Source organism: Lycorma delicatula, chromosome 1 (assembly GCF_047948215.1).
Source record: "Lycorma delicatula isolate Av1 chromosome 1, ASM4794821v1, whole genome shotgun sequence".
In the NCBI taxonomy this organism is placed as follows: domain Eukaryota; kingdom Metazoa; phylum Arthropoda; class Insecta; order Hemiptera; family Fulgoridae; genus Lycorma; species Lycorma delicatula.
This window is the reverse complement of record NC_134455.1, coordinates 183,957,701-183,981,750: the sequence shown is the minus strand read 5'-3', so window position 1 is coordinate 183,981,750 and position 24,050 is coordinate 183,957,701. Positions and strand designations below refer to the sequence as shown.

General features: G+C 30.5%; 1 protein-coding gene across 1 annotated transcript in view; it reads right to left on the bottom strand.

Moving 5' to 3' along the window:
• TkR86C (Tachykinin-like receptor at 86C) overlaps positions 1–24,050 on the bottom strand; it is a 439,993-nt gene that overhangs the window by 221,184 nt on the left and 194,759 nt on the right. The window contains exon 3 of the mRNA XM_075354794.1: positions 6,488–6,622. Within this exon, the coding sequence (XP_075210909.1) occupies positions 6,488–6,622 (135 nt within the window). The remainder of the gene's footprint in view (positions 1–6,487; positions 6,623–24,050) is intronic.

The window sequence follows — 24,050 nt, the reverse complement described above, 5'->3', positions numbered from 1 at the left end:
GTGCGTGATTGTAGTATGGACTTTGTTAATTAGAATTTGTTTAATAATGTGTCTATTAATGAAGATTTGTGTTAGTAACGTTACCTTTATAACACCTTTAGGAAGCTAAGAATATTTTGCAGGAAAATTAATTTAAGTCCGAATAATAATATGTGATGAATATCGTCTTTAGTATTTTGTTGAATTTTATGTATAAGTAGACTTCATAGTTTACCATTAGAAATATAGTGTGTTGAGTATATATAAATCACTATTGCTAAGGGAAGCTTTACCTTTTTTAAATAGTTTATTCGCTGCACCAGACAACGTGAAAGGAAAGATTACGTATCTGTGACCGGGGATTTAAATATTGATTTATTACGGTATGGGGATCTAGAATGTCGTTTGAAGCAGAAAAATACTTGAATCTAATGCTGGAGAGGGGTTATTCGGCTGCATAGAGTTTGTTACTACAACAAGGAGGATGAAGGATTTAGCATTAACAATTTTTTTCCTTTAAAGACAGTGAATAGAATAAATATGTTATTAAAGCACCTGCATTGGAATTGGCAGTAAAAGATTCTTGTATTGTTGCGTAGAAACTGAACCGTTCATTCGCAATAAATACAAGATTAATCACAGTTAATTACGATAAATTAATTTGTCCTTAAAATTATCGGACTAGAATGGAACAGTGTTCCTGAAGAAATATACAGAAAAAATGTTTTATATAATAGCAGATAAAAAAATAAATCATTTTAAAGTTCAAATAACGCATTAGCCAAACTCTAAATTTAAGAAATTAAAACTTAGATAACCTTTAAATTATGTTAATGTTAATTGTTGCTGATGGCACATAATCGAGCGATTGTTAATATCCCTGGAGGAAGGAATGAAAATAAATATAGGAAAACTAAAGTAATAGAAATAAATAATAAAGAAAATTTAGTGATAAGGACAAGCAAAGAAAGAATAAAAAGCGTAAAGAATTACAGATAATTGGGGACTATGGTGATGGAGGGCTGAAAGAGCGGAATGAAAATAAAAGGAAGGAAAACACTGGGAAAGAAAGTCTTCAATAAGAAAAGGAGATTTTTGTTTAGTAAAGGTCTGGAATTTTTCATAGAAACTAAAGTTAAGCAAGAGGTTAACCAAATACTAATGGAGGAAATGTTTTGTTGGGTGGAACAGAACAATGAGGAAGAGGGAAGGAAAACTGGATTCAGGTTTTTGGAAAGTTGATATGAAGAAACATGGAAAACTTAGTTGGATGAATGAAGTAAGAAATGAGAAAGTAATGAAAAGAATTAAAAGATAAAGAGCACTTAAGCCGGAAGTACTCAAAAACAAGGAAACTGGTTAAGACGTCTTAACGTTTAGAAAAAGTGGAACCTTGACAACTACATAGGAAGGACTAATTGAAGTAAAAAAAACTAGAAACGGAAAAAGAAGGATGATCTTAATGGACGAAATGAAGATTAAAAACTATAAGGAAACAAAGGAGAGGGCTTAGAGTAGAAATAGAGGGGGACAGCGGGAGTGCAAGGGACATGACACCAGGTAAAACACCAGATGATGAGGCAGATTAGATAAAAAGAAATATTGCGAACAAATAAAAGTAACGTCATATTTTTAACGCAAAAATAAATTTATAATTTTAGTTTTTGCGGAAAGTAATATTAAATCTAATATTTAGCAAACCATTTTACCGAATGCTTTTTCACTCTCGGATCGAGAATAAACTGGCTGAATTTCTTTTCTTTACTCTACCCAATGAGCGATTGGATTGGCAAGCAATTACACATTACATACTTGTAATATAAAGTTCCTAACTTGCTGAATAGCTATTGAAATGTTTAAAAATATTTTAGTATATTGATCAAGTGAACACTTACACAAAAAGTAACAGTGGTATTTTTAGACAGCTTATAAACAGCCGAAATACACTTACCCGATTCAAACACAAACAAGTCACTTCCATACAATTTCTCCCTTAAATTCATTCTCCTAGTGAAGCGAAGTAAGTAGTTTCGCTCTTCATGTAGTAATTCATCAACTATTTCTCACCCAGCATCACTAGAAGCTTTTGATTACTATCGCGATGAGTTGTTACTTTTTTCTTTTGTTTAACCACCGTTAGGTATTACTTCAGAAGATGAGATGAATGATTTTTGCGTGTGTTACCTGCATTCATTTTATATTACCCATCAAATTTACGAAAATCAGACTTAATGATTTCTTTAAAATTTTCTTAGGCCTTCAATGTTTTCCTTTTAAGCTGGCTTTGAAATAGTCTGTCGTAAACTTTGTTTTGACAAAATTAGTTGAAAAAATGTTCTGAATAAAAAAAAATTAAGTTCACTTCTGTTTAATCCAAACCTTGTTGTAATACAATACATCATGAAGAGCTTTCTGATTTAGTATTCGAGTGTATAAAAATAATACAGGACTATTATTGTATTCAGAAAGATATCGAATAAACTGGACGCGGGAGACTCCAAGCAGATAACTTTATAAATAACTGGAATTAATGGATTTAATACAATAATCCCTTTCTGCCACGTTTATATACACGTGGAAGAAAGGGATTTACGTTTATAACACATGATATGCCATCTCACCATCTCTCATCTACTACATCCTGTACAACTTAGAACTTTACATGAAATGGATTCTCGTGAGTATCTGGATGCGTAAAATGGCATCACTCCTCGCTGGTTAAACAGCAAGAAAAATTATTTTTTGCTGTTAGGCAGAGATTTTATTTAGAAAGAATTATTTTAATTTGGAAATTTATATTTGATTTTAAGGATGCCTTGTGTTTTTATATAAGGATAATTACTTCGTTTAACTTATTATAGATTCTAATAAGATTATTTATACGTTTTAGTGCTTATGATTACTATGGGTGAAACACAGGTTACTAAAATCAACAATTATATTACGTGTAAATACTGTTATTATTTTTAAGAGTTTTTTGTGCTCATGATTGAGAAATCATTTCATAAATATTTAATCTTTAAAGCATACAGTAATTAGACAAAATTATTAATAGCCAATTTGGCCCCATTTGTTGAAATCTTTTTAATGAAGATTTTTAGTTAATTTTTAAAATTAACGTTTTGGGAACAAGATTATAATCTTGTTTACACTAAGCGCCTGCGAGTTTCCTTTTTATTTTTTTATCTCAACTCTTTCTTAGAGGAATGTTTTCTTTATTAAAACAAAACCCTGCACAACATACCTTTTTCAGCAGTTTATCATAAGAGATTATGAAATAATATACAAAATTAAGTTATTATAGGTTTATATAAACAATTAATTCATAATAATAATAAAATTAAAAAATAATATTTTGGTTTGATTTTATTAATAATATCGTAAATGGTACTATTTTGTAATAATAATAAAAACAAAAAATATCCCCATATATTGAAACCCGTAACTTTAAACATTTGCAATACAAATTTATTAATAATAAGCCTATCATAGAATCCACTAATATTTAATCAGCATCAACAAGTACCTCTAAGAAACAACCACAATACCTATTAGTTCAGAAATGAAATTAAACTTATATCCAATCTATCTTTTTTTTTTTTTGTCTTCAGTCATTTGACTGGTTTGATGCAGCTCTCCAAGATTCCCTATCTAGTGCTAGTCGTTTCATTTCAGTATACCCTCTACAACCTACATCCCTAACAATTTGTTTTACATATTCCAAACGTGGCCTGCCTACACAATTTTTCCCTTCTACCTGTCCTTCCAAAATTAAAGCGACTATTCCAGGATGCCTTAGTATGTGGCCTATAAGTCTGTCTCTTCTTTTAACTATATTTTTCCAAATGCTTCTTTCTTCATCTATTTGCCGCAATACCTCCTCATTTGTCACTTTATCCACCCATCTGATTTTTAACATTCTCCTATAGCACCACATTTCAAAAGCTTCTAACCTTTTCTTCTCAGATACTCCGATTGTCCAAGTTTCACTTCCATATAAAGCGACACTCCAAACATACACTTTCAAAAATCTTTTCCTGACATTTAAATTAATTTTTGATGCAAACAACTTATATTTCTTACTGAAGGCTCGTTTAGCTTGTGCTATTCGGCATTTTATATCGCTCCTGCTTCGTCCATCTTTAGTAATTCTACTTCCCAAATAACAAAATTCTTCTACCTCCATAATCTTTTCTCCTCCTATTTTCACACTCAGTGGTCCATCTTTGTTATTTCTACTACATTTCATTACTTTTGTTTTGTTCTTGTTTATTTTCATGCGATAGTTCTTGCGTAGGACTTCATCTATGCCGTTCATTGTTTTTTCTAAATCTTTTTTATTCTCGGCTAGAATTACTATATCATCAGCAAATCGTAGCATCTTTATCTTTTCACCTTGTACTGTTACTCCGAATCTAAATTGTTCTTTAACATCATTAACTGCTAGTTCCATGTAAAGATTAAAAAGTAACAGAGATAGAAAACATCCTTGTCGGACTCCCTTTCTTATTATGGCTTCTTTCTTATGTTCTTCAATTAATACTGTTGCTGTTTGGTTCCTGTACATGTTAGCAATTGTTCTTCTATCTCTGTATTTGAACCCTAATTTTTTTAAAATGCTGAACATTTTATTCCAGTCTACGTTATCGAATGCCTTTTCTAGGTCTATAAACGCCACGTATATTGGTTTGTTTTTCTTTAATCTTCCTTCTACTATTAATCTGAGGCCTAAAATTGCTTCCCTTGTCCCTATACTTTTCCTGAAACCAAATTGGTCTTCTCCTAACACTTGCTCCACTCTCCTCTCAATTCTTCTGTATAGAATTCTAGTTAAGATTTTTGATGCATGACTAGTTAAACTGTATGCTCCGTCTATTTTACCAATGTTCATTTCTCTTTCCTCTTTTGAAAATGCAGAGCCACATTTTCTTGGAAAAAAAAAACAGCTGTAGTTTTCCATTGCTTTCAGCTGCGCAGTACTCAGAGGACTGAGTGATGTTGATACGGCCGTTTAAGTCGTCCTGACTCACGCCCCTAACAACTACTGAAAGAGCTGCTGCCCTCTTTCAGGAATCATTCCTTAGTCTGGCTCTCAACAGATACCTCTCCGATATGGTTGCACCTTCGGTCCAGCTACTCTGTATCCCTGAGCACTCAAGCCCCCTCACCAACGGCAAGGTCTCATGATTCATAGAGGAGGCCAATCAATCATAATATCAATAAATTGCAAAAATTAATAATAAATTTGACATCGGAAAATGCCGTATTTTTGTAAATTACCTTTTTGAAAAACATTTAAAATAAATTCTTGCAAATAACAGCACTTGACTTGTTAATCAAGTACAAGATTAGTCTTAAAAATTGCAACAACAACATTAGTAACGCGCTATGTTAATTTCGATGGAAAAAGGGGAATTTTTTACTCTCCCAAACTTATATAAAAGATATACTTTATGATGCAATGTTAATAAAAAATTTTTTTTATTACTTTAATCAGAGAAATATATTGTAAAATTTAGTTGAAACCACCTGCGATTGCTGCAGGTAATATTGCTTTATATGTAATATTTATATTTTTAAATTCTTGTTAATCTAAACAAAAGTATAGGGAAAACTTTTTTGAGAACTGAAAAATATAAATTGCAATACCATTTCATATTACTTTATATTAAATTTAAAATGAAAGCTAAGTTTCCTAAACATATTTAAAAATTTTAATATGAGAGAACTCTGTCCTATTGTTTGTAGAAAAAAACAGTAATTCTGTCTTAAACCAGGATAACGACGGTTAGTCACTTTTCTTTTCATTTCCTCTCCATCTGGAAGGCTATTTGATATACAGTCCTTCGCTGTATTATAGATTCGTAGTGTTTTTATAGAACTGTAGATGGCAAAGTTGATTGTGAAATTTATCAAAAATAAACTAAAGAAAATGATTTTAATAAGATAGTCAACCTGTTATACCACTTACTAATGCTTATGATCATATTTCAAGAATTTTGTAAATTATTTAAGTTTTGGTCAAAATTTGGCCTCCAAGATTTAGATCTTATTAAACCGACTTTTTTTTTTTGTTTTAGTTTAGGCGTATTTAAAAAGGTTTTTTTTTGTTTTTATATATATTTTAATATATATAACATTTGTTTTAATACATAACAAAAACAAATACACACATACACAGTAGATACTAAATGAAAAATATTTGTAACTTAATAAACGTTTATAATATCGATTTGTTATGTAATCATATCGATCTGAAGATAGAAGTTCACCTCCAAAAACGTTCTTCTTGCAATTTGATAGTGAAAAATTATTACTTAATACGATTATATAGTTTTCTTTAGTTTAGATTCACTTGATATTAAATAATTTCTTAAATATTTTAAATTTTATCCTAAGATTAATGATAAAAAAGTGAAATACTATCATATTCAGAAAATGTTTCATTGTTTGTGTGATAACAACAACAATAATAATAATAATAATAATAACGTTAAAAATGTGTTACCTTTTTGTTTTTGTAGTGGAATATAGTATGCAAGGTATTGCAAGAATGCAGCTTGATAACCAGACAATAACTAGAACAAATGAGGCTCTCTTCCTGGATATTCGATGTCTAAGCGGATGGACTATTGCCACGTACCTATGTAAAAAAGCAGTAAAAATATATATTATATATGCAAGATAAAAAATTGTAACGATAGATCTTCCATTTATTTATTTATTTGTTGTTTGTATTTTATGACGTTTAGGTTTGCATTTTATTAAAGAAAAAAAAGAAGAAATGATAATAACAAGAAAATATAAAATAATATTAACAATTACAATAAATTAAAACGGTTTTCCGGTAACTTTCATTTTAGAATCAAGCACCGTTAAAATGCTTTTTCAATACTTCTTAATCAATACTTTCTCAAAAAATATATACACATGTAATTTAGACTTCCTAAAAATAAAATTGAATAGAAAAACAAAAAAAAAATAATTTAAAAAATTGAATGAAACAAATTATAATTTTGAAGTTTTCCGAATTCGCTTAAATGGTTTATTGATTTAAATGGGAATTTTCCTCGGAATAAATGTCTTGTTACTTAAATCCACGTACGTTGCAATGATCTAATTATATGACATTTAATAACAGATCAATTTCCTATTATTAATATACTAATAATATTTATTTATTCTACTCGCACTTCCTCCTCCTAAATGTTGTAAAATATCCCCTGACTTTTCTTTTAAACTATCTAATATTTATTTTGAGTTTAAATTTACTTTTTCTCGTGTTTTATCCGTGATTTTCTCAACATAAAGCTTACATCGAAGTAGACGTATTTGTAAAAGTTTTTATTACATCCTTTCGAAAATTATTTTGATATCTATCTGAAAATTTCCACCGATTAATTCCTTTTCTTTCACCGCTTGCTTGCCAAACCTAATTTAACTAACTTCTTTTCTATTTTTAACTACGTATCGCATTGGCGAGTATTTCAAATACTTTCAAAATATTATTCTTTCTTTTACCTATTTTCCACCTCATTCAACATCAAAAAATTTCTCGTTCAATTTAATGTTTTTCAAGGGTATGTATTTACGGATATATATTTCTATGTATTCAACGAAGCGTATACTAAGAAAGTATGAAATTTGCACTGTAAACAAAAAGTTTCACTGTAAACTAAACCATAAAAGTATAAACAATATAAATTAAAAATCAATACTTAATAACATATCTTCAAAAAACAGACGTACCACATCAGAAAACAATAGTTAAACATATCTTATGCAATTTTTTTTTTTACATTATGATCGACAATGTAAAAAAAAACTTACGGTAAATGTTTATGTTCGTCAGCCAAAAAAATAAAAAAATTAGAACAGCTTCAATTTAATGACAAAATTGCTGAAGAAATCATATTTCGGCCAATCATAAAATTATTAATAGGTCTATTTTAAACATGGTACATGAATAGTTTCATGATTTTTTTCTTACAACATAATGAAAACAGGGTTATGAAAGAAACAGTTTCTATAAAATGTCAAGCGATCTCTAAAAAGCGAGATTGTATTCTTTTCTAACAGATGTTCAATATACCTGTTGTTTAACATGGTAAAATGGTAATTGAATTTTTTGATGTCATTCAAACATATGAGGTGTAATAAGTGTAACAATTCGTTTCTTGGATCACACACCTGGATTTATTTACTGACAATCTAGGCATTGTAGTTATGAACTTGGAGAACACTTCCAGCAGTAAATCTCAGTCATGGAAAACAATTACCAGTAGTAGTGGAATGTAAGAATACTCAAAGATTATTGTTGGACCCCAAAAAGGAATGCTCGAGATGCACACAAATGTGTCGGAAATCAACCGACACATTTTGGGAAAAATGAAAATTGCCCTCCTTTTATGTAATCATTTACATTTCTTTCAAAATTTACCCACTTTTTTTCTAGGCTACTTATTTATCTTGGATTATTTCTAAGACTGTCTGCACAATTTCCCGCACTTTAATTTACAAATCAAAAGCAATCATGCAGTTATTTTCACTTCTTCTTCACAGAATTAAATTGCAGTGGCCAAAAAAAAACAAAATTCTTTGAAAAAGAGGTTTCTATTAGGTTAATCATGTACTTAATAGACTATTCTCAACACCCACTTTTAGAACAACACCATCTAGCCTGGTGTTACCCCATCTTTTCCGATTTTGCAACTGTTATAAATGTTACAATGAATTAATAATATTAAAATATGCGTTTTTAGTGTAAAATATTGAAATAAGAAATTATAATTTCTTATAACATGCCATCATTAAATTGCGGTTTTTTTTTTGCTAAATTTAGAGTAATACTAACGTCAAGTAACAATAAACTACAGTGTAGAAAAAGGAATGTATCGTAACGTACTCGTAATGCTCAGTTATGATGTTTCAACTAGGTACCAAAAAATATGTTCGTTGTTAGATTTTACTGAATATTTAAGAGTATATTATATAATATATAATTAAATATAAAAAAATAATTAAAAAAATATATCTATATTTGTTTAACTTATGTTTTATAACCTTTAATATAAAATTAGACTGCATTTTTATGTTCAAGTACATAAAAGTTTTACTAAAATCATAAGAACTCTTTTCGAGAAATTTATATATTTTTTAATAATAAGATACTGCCTAGGATTTAAATTAAAAAAAAAAAAAATTATTTGGGTTAGAGTGATTTATTATAATAATATTAAGACTGAGAAGACAACACCAAGTAAGCTGTATTGACACTCCTAAAACCGCCTCTTAAATATAATTGATGCGAATTAAGCTGATTAGATGTAGAATATAAGTTAAATCTGTTTTCACGCTCCTTTAGTAGCAAATCCTTATTGAGGCCTATGAATTTTGATGAATAAATAATCCACTGAAGAGTACAAATGATATCTAAGTAGGACAAAACCAACCACTAATTTCCAACACACTCAATTTAAACTATATTTTAATCTTATTAGAATCTGAGATTACCGTACATAAAAAATATTTTCTTTAAGTTGCGCACATTAAGAAGACATTATAAAAAATAATTTTAACAAAAAAAAAAATTAATTAAATTGTAAATAATTTTCGAAAAAAATTTTTATTGAAATACTCCCACATCTAAAAATCTATTTTTTCCAGCGGACGTTTTTGCGTATGAACGTAAAAATATACGTTGTCCTCTATTTGGTCTTATAACTCTGGACCTCGCAGACCAATATTCCTCCAATGAATGATCTATGGTAACAGAAAATATCTTTTAAAAGCATATTCTAAATTTAAATCCATCTCGCAAGTTGCCCAATCACTTTAAATTATAAATATCTTGTTTTTTTATACTCTAGAATTCCACGAATAGATTCTTAGTTTAGAATTTATTGAAAAAAATGTTCACGCCTGCTTAGAAAATTACAATTTTATTTTTGTTTAAATGACTGTATCATTGTATCTTTTAAACGATTTAAAATAATATCTTGATACTTTTTTTTAGTAAGTAAAGGAAGCATTGTGATCGTGAAAAATTATGGTTTTCAGATTTCAACGGAAATATCCATTTTGACCATCCCTCAATCCATTTTGACTAGTTTCGTCGTGACGTCTGTACATATGTATCTCGCATAACTCAAAAACGATTAGCCATAGGATGTTGAACCCTTTTGTTTACAATCGACTGGACCAAAAATATCCAAAAAAAACCCAAAATCCAATGATATATCATAAGTGGTACTTATTCTCATTGGTTCCAGAGTATAGCCAAATAACATTTTAATTAATGAAATAGTTGCTTCTTACAAGGGAAGGTACAACGGATTAAACCAGACTGCATCTCCTTTTTTTAACTTGTTTTTAGTTTAAATAATTTGAGTTATTTATTTATTTACAATAATAATTTAAAAAATGGAAAAATATCAGAAGTTATTAAAGAAATAAAATTTTATTTTCTTTTAAAAAAAAATTTTATGTATAATTTAATAGGCGTACAAGGAAGCCATGTGGTATCCATATCAATTTTTTAAAATATAAAATAAGGATTATTTTTATAAAAATTAATTTTAACCGAAAGCTTCCCCTTCAGTATGGGAACCCCTAAAATGAAAACAATAATTTTTCGCCCTTTCAAATGTATAATGCTCAAAATGTACTTTGTTAAATAATAAAATTATTAAAATAATTTATTATCCCTCCCCTGATGAGATTTAAAGCTGTGAAATTTAACAGAAATCGAATTATTTTTAAAATTTCGATTTTACTTCATTAAAAATCAATTTTAGTGAATATTTTAATCATTAATAGAGCCCCATGTGGCATGAGCTCCCAAATAGGTTAAAGTGATTGAAATGAAAATCTATAAACTAAACTCCTTTTTCAGAGATGAACTTTGTAACTTTCCCGGCTCCTTGACCGGCATAGCCGGAAACGTTATGAATTTCATTGCAGGCTTTTTTCAATACGGATAGCATTAATATATACAGTTGTTTAATAATTTTAAAATTTTTTCGATAGTTGCTGTTCTGGTAGTTTTTTCTTTTAGATAATTATATATAAAACTAACTAGCTCTACCCGCCACGCTTCGCTGTGGCACATTGTGGTTACATGGATGAGAAATGAGAAACAAAACAAAGCATACGTTTCATAGAAGTTTACTTTTGCAATACTTGTGGATATACAATATTTTTTGTTTTTCCACTGTCTGCGTAGATATAAAGGCTATCTGGTTTGCCGACTCGGGAACACGCAACATACAGTTGCCCATGTGAGAAGCAATCCGCATCTAAATCTAAAATACACAAATATAAAGATTGACCTTGAGCTTTATTGATTGTGATTGCAAATGCCAATCGAATTGGGAATTGCAATCTTTAAATTAAAATGGTGTATCGGTCGGGATTATGGGTATTCGAGAAATGAGGACATCTTCACCTTTGAAAGGCCCCGTTAAAATCGTTGCTTCCACTACGTTATTCATCAAATTCTTAACTGCAAGTCGCGTGCCGTTGCAGAGTTGTGGCTGATTAATATTCCGCAACAGGATAATTGTCATTTTTTGATCGAACCGTTGCTCTAGAATCAATCTAATGAGGAATGTATTCCCAGTTCCTCCTGGCGCATCCAAGAAGAAGGTCCCCCCAACTCCGTCACTTATCATTTGCATTATGTGATCATAAATGCCTTTCTGTTCACGCGTTAATTTGGAAATGTTTGATTGGACATATGACTGAAGATCACCAATGTTGCAAATCTGTTTACGGCGTAAATCCACATCAAATGAAGCAATCGCAGCTCGGGTGGGTGCTGGCGTTCCCAATTGACTTAGAACTTTATTTGCAATAGCTAAGCACTTGGTCTTTAATATTTATCAATGCTTCGTTGTAAATGCCTTCTGTAAATTCCATGGTCATATTGGTATATTCTAGGCGTACTCTATGCAAAATATCCTCAGCCATATGCGATCGATATCTTTCCCTTAACTCTGTGGGAGATGAAGGGAAGCAAGCGGTCAATATAATTGTGAATAATGCGCGAATTTGGTTTGGATTTGCAGTGTTGCACGCGTCATTAATACATATATCCCACTGTTTGTCGTTTTCTAATAAATTCAGAACTTGGTGAAAGGCGCAGCTCAATCACGACACGATCACACAAAAGTACCTCGATTAAAGTGAATAGTTAATTCAGATTGTATAATAATCTGAATCAGATGCAAGTGGATACTTTTTTTTTTGTTAATAAACAATGTAATTGGGAACAGGTATTGTTTCACATGTGACTGCGGTTGTCGTTACCTAGTATGGCGAGTGTTCCCCTTGCTTCCGGCAGATGGCGCGGTCACTGGTACACAGCTGACCGTTAAAAAAACTGTTTTCTCGCGGTCGCGGGTATGTGACTGATGCGAAAAATAGATAAAAACAATCTTTGATGCGGGTTATATATCGTGCTAAAATTTGAGCTCAATCGGTGCAGAACATTTTGAGTTTTTGTAGCGTACACAAACGAACTTAACATTTTTATATATAAAGATTTGTGGGCTGCGAAAAAAACCCCTTAAGTGGTGCGAAAAACACACATCATTTTAAATGCTTACAAAAGCAGAGTAATGCTTACAAATTACAGAATAATCAAACGGCGTTGATTTCAGATGCTAACAAACTGCCAACGTAAGTAGAAGTTGTGCTGCTTCAGTGTACAATGTGATTCTCGAGTATGAATCTACTAATGAATTACTATCTCCAAAACAAAACCCCGCAGGTAAATTGAGAAAAAGGTGAGATTTTGATAAAAACGCGATTCGTAAAACAATTACACGAATTTGAATTATTTAGAAATAGTTTAGCGGTGTATAATGTTCTTTGGAAGAGAATTCGGTTATTGTCTTCGACAACGCTTCTTATCATTAAACGAAAAGAATTTCAGCCGTGTTATAAAAAAAACAATGATATCAAAATTTTTGAAGAGGTTTAAGTTAATGTTCAATCATTGCAAAGGGTTTCGCGTATTAAAAGTAATTATAGTCCGTATAAAATTGGTTTGACACACAACGCCATATTGGTAAGTCGTGTTTTTATTCGGCTCCTAACGAATATGTTTGCCGGCCTCCGTGGCGCGAGTGGTAACGTCTCGGACTTTAATCCGGTGGTTCCGAGTTGGAATCCCGGTCAGGCATGGCATTTTCATACGCTATAAATCATTCATATCATCATCTGAAGCAATGCATAACGGTGGTTTCGGAGGTTAGAAAAACAAAAAAAAAACTAATACTTAGTTGTGTGGTTTCAGTGTTACTATTTGTGAATTTTGTTCTTTGCTTTTACATAGCAAAGAACGCTAAATGACCAAAAAACGATTGTTTGGTCAGTATATGTAAAAAAATAACCTAACAAAGTATTTTTTGGTCATTATGTAGGGATATTATTTTCTGTGTATTCGGTTATTTCGACTTGTTTTGTTTACATTGTCTTAAGTTTATCTGAGCTATAAGAAAGTTGGGTGTTTTAATTTATTTACTGTAAGTCATCCTTCTTGGTGGCTTTTCTTTTTGTTTTGGTGTTTTCTTTTTTTTTTAATATAATACAGATGCTTTAGCTGTTAAATATAATTCAAAGAAATATGTTACTTAATCAGTTGTGATTTTGTTTACATTGGCAACGGCCATATGCGCTCTTTGTGATTAGTCGTTGTGTTTAACAGCGGCCATCTTGCATTGATCTGATTGGTTTTCCTTTGTTTACATTTCCAAATTAAAAATAGATAGATAGATTTATTAAAAATAGATGAAAACAATCTTCGATGCGGGTTATATATCATGCTAAAATTAGAGCTCAATCGGTGCAGAACATTTTGAATTTTTGAAGCCGTACACAAACGAACTTAACATTTTTATATATATATAATATATATATATATATATATATATATATATATATATATATAGATTAAACCCTACACAAGCTCTGAAATATGGTCTCTTGTCGACCTTAACTTAAATGTAACTAAAGAAAAACTCAAACAATCCCTCATTACATTTTCACAAGCACAACTTCAGATAAAGTACTACAACATATATCAATTTCAATGATCAATGAAATCGATTTAGTAATTTTTAGATCTTCGTGTTACAAAATTTTCGTGCCTTCAAACGTAAAGAAAATTTTTTCCACCCTCAATCCTACCACGTGAGCGAAAGTAATACCGTACTTTTGTTCGAAAATGTTTTTAATTTAATTAAGTAAAAGATATTCTGCTAACGTATACAAACAAGAACAAATCGAAACAGCTATGTATGTAACTTTCAATTTCCCAGTTATAGTCAAATATAATAGTAATTTACAACAGTAAAATACTATAACAGTTTAGTAATATAACAGAAATTTTCTAGTAAATTATAAATGAAATTTCGTTAAGCAAAAATTGATGGGAAATATATTTGAGTTTCATAAATAGTATTGTAAATGTCCTATCCTTTATTTGCAACCGATCTTTTTCAAAGCACATGCATTAAAATAATCAAGGGTGTAAATATCAAAAACATCTGTCACCAATGATACTGGTGACAGGTTTACTAACGTGAACCTGCCTTTGAAATAAAAATGTATGCTACAATTATTGATTATTCTTTTTATTTACATATTACTTAATAAAACTTAATTGTATTATAATCCCCGAGGAGAAGTTGTAAAATATCCAAATTTAAATTTTCAACCTGTTCAAAATTAAATAAATAATTATGAAAAAATGTTATTTAAAAATTATTCGTAATAAAAATAATTATGTAATGAATTCTAACGCTCAGGGGCTCTACAAAATTATACATCAATAAAATTATTGAAATTAATTTTATTTAAATATTTACTTTTATTTACTATTGAGTTATATGTTCAGAAATGACATGAATTTAATTATTACAAAATGAAACATTGAATTTATAATAGAAATATATTTAATAACATTTATAAAACCCACTATAATTTAAATATCATTAATATTATTACATTTAAAATTAATTGAAATATTAAGCTGCCTCTTTGGGACTAATTCAGTCTTTCTCGACGTTGAAGATGAAATTTCATTATTATATCTTTTACTCGATGCTGTCAGGTCTTGAAAATTAAAATTAAAATAAGTAAAAAAAGTGTTTTTGGGAAGATGAGGGTGGTTATTCACAAAAAGAGACAACAGGCCAATTATCTTCATCTTCGATGAAAATTTACTCCCGAAAATTTTGAAAGCTCAAATGACGCGCAAGGTGGAGATGGATTGCAGGACTAGCACGGAAATGCGAAAAAGAATCTACGCAAAATGTACACACGCAAGATGTAAATGAACTTACGGCAAACGTGTATATATTGCAAACATTTCAATAATATAAAGTACGTGCTATTATCAAAAAATATTGTCGGTCACCTGCTTGTGAAATGCTAGAAATAGTAGAAATTTCTAAGACTTTCTGTCACTCGATATCGAACTAAAAACTTAACATGCATCATATTACGACAAAATTTTTTGCTACAGCTGCTAGTCAAGAAACAAAAATACAGCGTTGCTATGCGGAACCTTTTGGATAAGAGAAATGGCAACAAAAACTTTAAAAAAAGATTCATAACAGATGGTGAAAAATGGGTGTACATTTATGGAGTTGAATTTATAGCAAAATTATTGCAGTGGGGAGGTATTATTACCTCAACTAAAAAAACAGGTGATAGAATATCTTGAAAAATTCAAGATACAAAGAATATTGCGACGAGATTGCAGGAAACTTGCCAAAAATAAATAATAAATGATGGGAAAAGTGCGTTAATAGCTTTAATTGCAGAGAAGTACTTTGATGGAGATAAGCGAGAATAATATGATAATTGTCAAATATATGTAATAAATATACCTACAAATATTGCCTGCTTACTGTGTAAAGATTACATTTTATAATTTTTACAAACAAAGAATATTTAACATTGCTTAATTAGTAGCAGCAACTTTCTGATTTTTTAAAATCAGGTTTGTTGGAACTTATGGTTGAAGTACAGTTTATAAATTTTTCTCTAGACTTTTTTTTGTTTAACCTCCGGGACCACCGTTAGATATTGCTTCCGAGGATGAGATGAACGATTTTTAGCGTCTGTGAAAATGCCGTGACTGACCGGGATTGCTCTAGACCTAAACTTACCGAGGCTCACTCTAATATTACTGGTAGATAAGTTTACTTAATTATTAAAGGTCCTTTCCTATAAAATAGTCCTTTTGTTTCTTTCATTTTTTCCCTTAAATTTTCTCTCCTTTCCTTGTCCATCCATTGAGTTTCCTTTTCCGTTTTTCTGGAAATTATACACTAATTTTCTGAAAAATTGTGTGTCGAAAATTATCTCTCTGGAAATATTTAACAATTTTTAGATTTTTTTTTTGAACCAGCTTATTTTGATTTTTCTTTTCTTGAAAACGTTAAATATCTATTTTGTTAATCTAATTTCATCCATTCTGTGTAAGTGAATATAAAATTTGAATCTTCTATTTTCATTGCAAGGTATTTTCAATATTTTGGTAGGTTTCTTATAATTTTCTTAATTTAAAAATATTATCTTCATTTTTTGACCTTGGATTTTTCTTAAAAAGTTTTTACAAATTTTCGTAGTTTTTTCCGAAAAATTCTGTAGGGATTCCTCAATATAAAATTCTTCCGGTAAAATGATGTCTTTATTTCTCGTTTTTGGATAAGGACTTTTTATTGTATAAATAGAATAATTTATTGTATATAAATGCCGCATAATAGAAAAAATAAAAGTTAAAAACGAAACAAAAATGGATTTATTTTGAATTCACGTAAACATTCTTAACAATTTCTTAAAATGTTCACCATTATTGTAAATGACAAGTAAGTGTTTTTTTTTTTAAATATTTATCACAGAACTGCGGAATGTACTTGTAAATATTTTTCAAGATTTCCATTTTTTACAGTCATCATTTCTTCTACTAAGGCAGAGAGAGTTTGAGGCAATTTGTACTTTAGTGGTGAGAATAATAATCAAGCACAAGCATAGTAATCATGTGGTGTCAATTCTGAAGAAACCTTGTTGTCCATGCTAAAACATCAACTGCATCCTCATGTTTAGTGACACATTCGTAACCGAACTCAGCAAATACCTTCTAAAGTTTAAGACACCGTGTTCCCGACAAATTCATTATGTTTGTAAAAAAATTACAAACTTTAAAATATGTGTATGTTAAAATAATTTTCTCACTAAAAAAAAAAAAACTAAAAAACTGTACTTCAGCAATCTCTAAATATGAAGAAAGGTACTTATACAGACTTGCACCTAATTATACAAGTTAAAATAAAACTTTGCAGAATGTTATAACAGAGTTTTGACGGAAGAAATTGAAATATATATTAGCATAATTCAAAACAGGTCGTTCCATAAGAATGTCATTTGGATTTTCAGTGTATGTATAATATCGAAAATCAAATATCTTAAACGCATGCCTGCTGTACTTATGCTATAATTAACTCTGATGATGACAATAGGTTTCAGTTGAGTTTTGCAGTTAGATAACTGAAGAGTTTACATAAGACCCTAATTATCTCGCAGACATCATCTACACTACTTATACGGCAGAAGAAACCAAGTTTTTGAACAATGGAATGTTTAACAAAGGAAACTACGTCTGTTGAACAGTACGACACCTTTTAGGTAAAAAAAGGACGACCAGTTAAAATTGTTTCTTAGCTTTTAGAGCTCCACGTTAAATTGTGAGAACGTTTTAAATTCCCATTATCAAATACAGTCAACAGGGTTTGAAAAAAATGTAAACTCAATTGATTGTAATGTGTAGGGATAGTTAAAAGATAGTATACTTGAACATTATCAAGTATACAACTAGTAACACTAATTGTCCATCCGGACGAAATGAAAAATACGACTGCTCTTTGTAGGATTCGGGCGCCGAATGAACGCAGGTTACTTATACGATCATGACCGCTCCTTGCTGAATCATGACGTAGAACATCGTATGATGAGAGCTTGCCGGGAAGCTCTGAACATCGTATGATCAGAGCTTGCCGGGAAGCTCTAGCTCTCGCTAGGTAGCAGCACCAGACGACTAAAAGTGGAACGTAACACTTATAATGGAAGCTAGAATATCGCTTAACAAATAGACCGTGAAAAATGTCATTTTTATGTAGCTTTTAAGTTACATAAAAAATTTAAAAAATAGTTACATAAAAAATTTTACCCTATAAAATTCGGTAGACCGACATCAGTTATTGGATTCGGCTCTTGAATAATAAATATTCGGCTGGTTTAAGGAATCATGTTTCTTACGGAAGTACAAATTATACGCAGCGGCAAATCCGAACCATAGAACACCAATAAATCGTAAAGCCAATAATTCTGCCATCATCCACAACTCAAATCCAATGAAGTTTTATGTAGAAGGGTTTATGAATAATACCAAATATTCTCCAGATACATGATTGATTGAATATGAATGGAAATCGGAAATAACGAAAACTTCACGTTTCATGAAAAAATCCAAAAAACTGAAGTGACAGGTCATAAGTTCACAACCGTAAAAACCGTTTATATATATATATATATACATACACACGCACGCACGCACACACACACACACACACACACACACACACACACACACACACACCCACACACACACACATACAGAGACACCTTAATTGTCTGAAAATTAATTAATATCAAATAGATTGTTTAAATACTTATTATCTATCGCTGGTTCGGTAGTAAGAAAAAAACGCTAAGTGTTTCTCTTACAAGTTTAACTAACGTGTCTTTTATTAACGAAGTATTTACCAATTTCCTTAAAGAATTCCTTCGCCATTCACCTCCATAGAACTGAAATTCATTATAAAATTAACACACAAATTCTCTTTTTAAGCAAATATTTAAATTATTTGAAAAATTATGGAAAGAAGAATTTTAAATTAAAAACAAAAGCATCAGCATATTTCCTTTGTGAAAATTTTCATTTACATTATCATTCGGAAATTTATATATAGATTTAATAACATAGCTTACAATATAAAGTCCTATCTTTGTAATATCATTAAGACATTCGACTTACTTCCGCACTATATTCTAATAATAAAAATGGTTAATATGTAATCAGAGTTAATATGTAAACCGCTCGTAATTTATAAATTATCGACTGTTAACGGATATCTGAAATTCGATTTTGTTAAAATGTTAATCTAATCTGATGAAATCTTTTTTTATCGACTATTTTTTTTCTAAATACGAAATTATTAGGAAAAATGATAGTTTTTGTTACAAAAGCTAATATTAACCTTCTGTTTATCCTAAATATCTTATAAAATATTGAATTGTATGTTATTAAGTTAAAGTATATTTAAAGTAGTGTATATTTAAAGTTAGAGTACTTAGTGAATGATTGAAATTTAATCATTTTGCAATTTGTTTAACAAATCGTTACAGAATTTTATTAAAAATTATTTTCTCGAATATATTTTATGATTATAGCTTCAATAAATAAATTCATATTTTATTAAAGAAAATACTTCTACTTTATTAGTCACAATAGTATATTAAGTAATAATTTTTAAAAATCTTGGAGAGGAGTAAAATTTTAATCTCCTGATAGAATCCTAAGAAAATCAATAATATTTTTTACCTTCAGTAATTTTTTTCCAAATGCCATGATTTTTAAGTAATATGAGTAGTTTAAAAAAAAAATTTAACCTACAAATTTGCAGGATCTTTTTACCTTTAAAACATTATTATTTATATATATTTTTTAATTTAGTTCTCTTCCCATTTTAGTACTGATTTCCTTTTTAATTTTAGTTCTTTATTATTTTTAATTTTAAGTTGACATGAAGTTTTTAATGCCTTTCATTCAGCGATAATATTTTTCCATTAACATAGTAGCTGTATAGCTTCAGGGTAAATTCAGGTTCTCCGCTAACTGTAAATTTCTTTTTTTAATTTGACAGAGAAAATTTTTAATTGTGAGCGTAGGTTAATTGTATTCAGAAAGATAATTAAAAAGTAGAGGGACATTCAAAAAAAGATTTGGAAAAGGGTCTAAAACATAGATTAAATTGAAATGAAATACTTTTTACAAATATATATGTATATCTCCCTGTATAAATCACGAGACCTTGCCAATGATGAGGGGACTTGAGTGCTCAGTGATACTGTTGGGTAAAGTTAACAAAAGGCACACAGCTAGTATTTGCCAAAAGAAATTGGACTTTAATTGGAAATAAAACAAATGAACTTATGTTAAAAACATAACCTTAAAACATAAAAAGAAATTATAAAATTAACATAACTTAATGATACTTAAAATATAAAGCTGAATCAACATATGAATAATGATGTTAAATGAAAAAATACATGAATATACATTTTTTTAAATACACAATGTGACAAAGCCTGAAAACAAGAGAACATAAAACACCTTATTTTCAACTATATACTTAGAAAAACAAAACATCAATAAACATAGTATGACTGGAAAACTATTACATTACTGACATATGCTGTAATATTGAAAAATTAGAGAAATGAACAGATATCATTAACTTAGAAAAATAAATTACAATAATTTCAGTATAAAAAAAAGAGTTAATTACAATATAATCATATTAAAGTAAGTAATAATATAAATAAAGTTCATTTTGGTAAATAAGCATTCGTGAAAATATAAAATTACAAAGCCCTAAAACATAACTGCACATCAGGAGTAATTTGCTTTAGGTTAATTTACGAGAAGTATTATGAATACAGTTCTTGAGTAGAAAAGGATTAATCTCGGCGATTAACAAGTTACAAAATTTAAATGATAGAGTTAATTACCATAACAAATTGAAATAATTAAGCACGTAAAGTAGGTTGCAGCTGAACGATGACACAACATTATATAAATCACCTGTCGTGACTGCACTTAAGTGAATAAAAGGTTTTTTAAACTAAACTTTAAATTGAAAGGCATAAGGTATGATGAACTGAATGTTCCACAAATGTTAATGATAAAATAACTGTTGAACGTAATAAATAATGAAAATTGAACTCGCCTGTAGCACACAAATAATATCAAGATACGAACTCGTGAATGAAGGTAAATGATACATACAGTAATCCTGGGCGTAGTCCGCACTGGTGTATCAGGAATACAGGGGTGTGACGTGGTTTAGTGGTAGAATAATACGTAGCATCTCAGATATGTAGCGACGAGTTTGGAGATTCTGCATTGATGAAAATAATCCGCAGCTCGAGAAGATTCGGCGTCGATAGAATTGGCAGCTTGTAGTGATTGAAACACTTTCCACAGAGACGTAATCCACAGAGCAAAACAAAACATTGAGATCGGTGAAATTACGAGACACTACCGAGTAGAGCTAGAGAATATTTCGACAGATAAATACCGCAGCGTTTATGAATGCGATGAAAATATTATCACAAAGTTTAAGAGAGAATGACCATAGGCGACTGTACAGGAGGAATGTTGGAAGGATTTCTCTGCCGAAAAGATGGCGTGAAAGAAAAGAGGGGGAAACCAAACCCAGGTAGTGTACAAGAGAGAGTGTGTGTAAAAAACAAGAGATGTGTGTATGGATTAGTATAGGAACGAATGAATAACGGGTGTGTGAAAAGGGAAGCCATAAATAATTCGAGAAATGAATACACGCGGTCACTAAGGATGGCAGAAGCAGACAGTCTGGCCGGCGCCAGAAGTGTCGAGCACGAGAACAAATAATGAAACAGGTAAATGACAAGCCCAAAATACGAAACATAGTAAAATTTACCATGCCTGTAACAAACAACAGGACCCAACCCTAGCTTTGAATTCATTGGAAATAACAGAACTTTACGCATGGCGTAAACAGATACAGAGTAGCTGGACCGAAGGTGCAACTATATCAGTGAAGTATCTGTTGAGAGCCAGACTACGGAATGATTCCTGAAAGATAGCAGCAGCTCTTTCAGTAGTTGTTCAGTTTAGTTGTTAAGGCCGTAGGTCAGAAGGACTTAAACGGCCATATCGACATCACTCATTCTTCTGAGTACTGCGCGGCTAAAAGCAATGGAAAACTACAGGTTTTTTCCAAGAAAATGTAGCTGTCTACATTTTCACGTAACAAAGATACGTGAAAACCAAGGAAGGCACCTTCCTTGGTAAAATATTCCGGAGATAAAACTAGTGCCTCGTTCGGATTTCCTGGTGGGGACTACCAGAAAATTAAAAAATAACGTTCTACGAGTCGAAGCGTGGAATTTTGGAAGTCTAAAAAAGGTTGGTAGGTTAGAAAATTTACAGCGGGAAATGGATAGGGGATGTAGATATAGTAAGAATTAGCGAGGTTCGGTGGAAAGAGAAAAACGACTTTTGGTCAGGCGATTTTAGAATAATTAACTTAGTTTCAAATAAAGGGCAGGCGAAAGTAGATTTCGTAATGAATAAGAAGAGGGAAGAGAGTAGAGTGTTTCAAAATGCATAGTGGCAGAATCATTGTAATAAGGATAAAATCAAAAGCTAAGCTAACAATAATTGTTAACGCCTACAAGTGCTCATGATGATGAGGTAGAGTGTGTATACGATGAAATTGATGAAGCAATTAAACACAAAAAAAGGGGATTGAAATTTAATAATATTTGGAGATTGGAATGCAAGCATTGGAAAAGGCAAGGAAGGAAACGTTGTGGGGGATTACGGGCAGGGCAAAAGGAATGTAAGAGAGGACCGACTCATTGAGTTTTGCACAATGTATAGTTTAGTAATTACCAACACCCACTTTAAAAATCATAATAAAAGAATATACATATGGAAAAAGCCAGGCGATAGTGCAACGTATCAGATAGATTACATCATGGTTAAACAAAGATGAATAATTCCGAACAATTAGCTTAACTACTCATGCATCAAAAATCTTAATTAGAATTTTGTACAGAAGAATTGAGAGGAGCATGGAATAAAAATTTGGAGAAGACAAATTTGGTTTCAGAAAACGTATAGGGACAAGGGAAGCAATTGTACCGTTCAGATTAATAATAGAAGGAAGATTAAAGAAAAACAAACCAACATACTTGACTTTTATAAACTTAGAAAAGGACTTTGACAACGTAGACTGAATAAAATGTTCAGCATTTAAAAAAATTTAGAGTTCAAGTATAGAGACAGAAGAACAGTCGCTAACATTTACAGGAACCAAATTGCAACCTTAATAAACGAAAAAAATAAGAAACAAGCCGTAATAAAAAAGGGAGTCCAACAAGGATGTTCCCTATCCCCTTTAATCTCTACATAGTACTACTAGTTAATGATGTTAAATAGTAATTTAGATCCGTAGTAACAGTGCAAGGTGAAAAGATTTGCTGATGGTATGGTAATTCTTGCCGAGAGTAAAAAAGATTTAAAAGAAACAGTGATTGGCTTGGATGAAGAATTACCGCATGGAAATAAATAAGAACAAAAAGACAATAATGAAATATAGATGGACCGCTGAATATAAAAATAGGAAGATAAAAGATTACAGAGGTAGAAGAATTTTGTTACTTGGTCAAAAATAAAATTTGCTTACATCAAAAATAATTAAAACATCAGGGAAACATTTTTGAAAGTATATGTTTGGAGCGTAGCTTTATATGGAAGTGAAACTTGGATGATCTGAGTACCTAAGAAGAAAGGATTAGAAGCTTTTGAAATGTGGTGCTACAGGAGAATGTTAAAAGTCAGATGAGTGGATAAAGTGACATATGAAGAGGTGTTGCGGCAAACTGACGGAGAGAAGCATTTGGAAAAATGTAGTTAATAGAAGAGACAAACATATAGGCCACATATTAAGTCATTCTGGAATATTCGCTTTAATATTGTAGGGACATGTAAATGGGAAAAGTTACAACATTTGGAATATGTAAAATTAAAAAAAAATTGTAAGGTATGTAGGATGTTGGGGGTGTACCAAAATGAAACGACTGGCACTAGATAGGGAATCTTGGAGAGATGCATCAAACCAGTCAAATAACTGTAGACAAAAAACAGAACTGAAGACAAAAAACATATA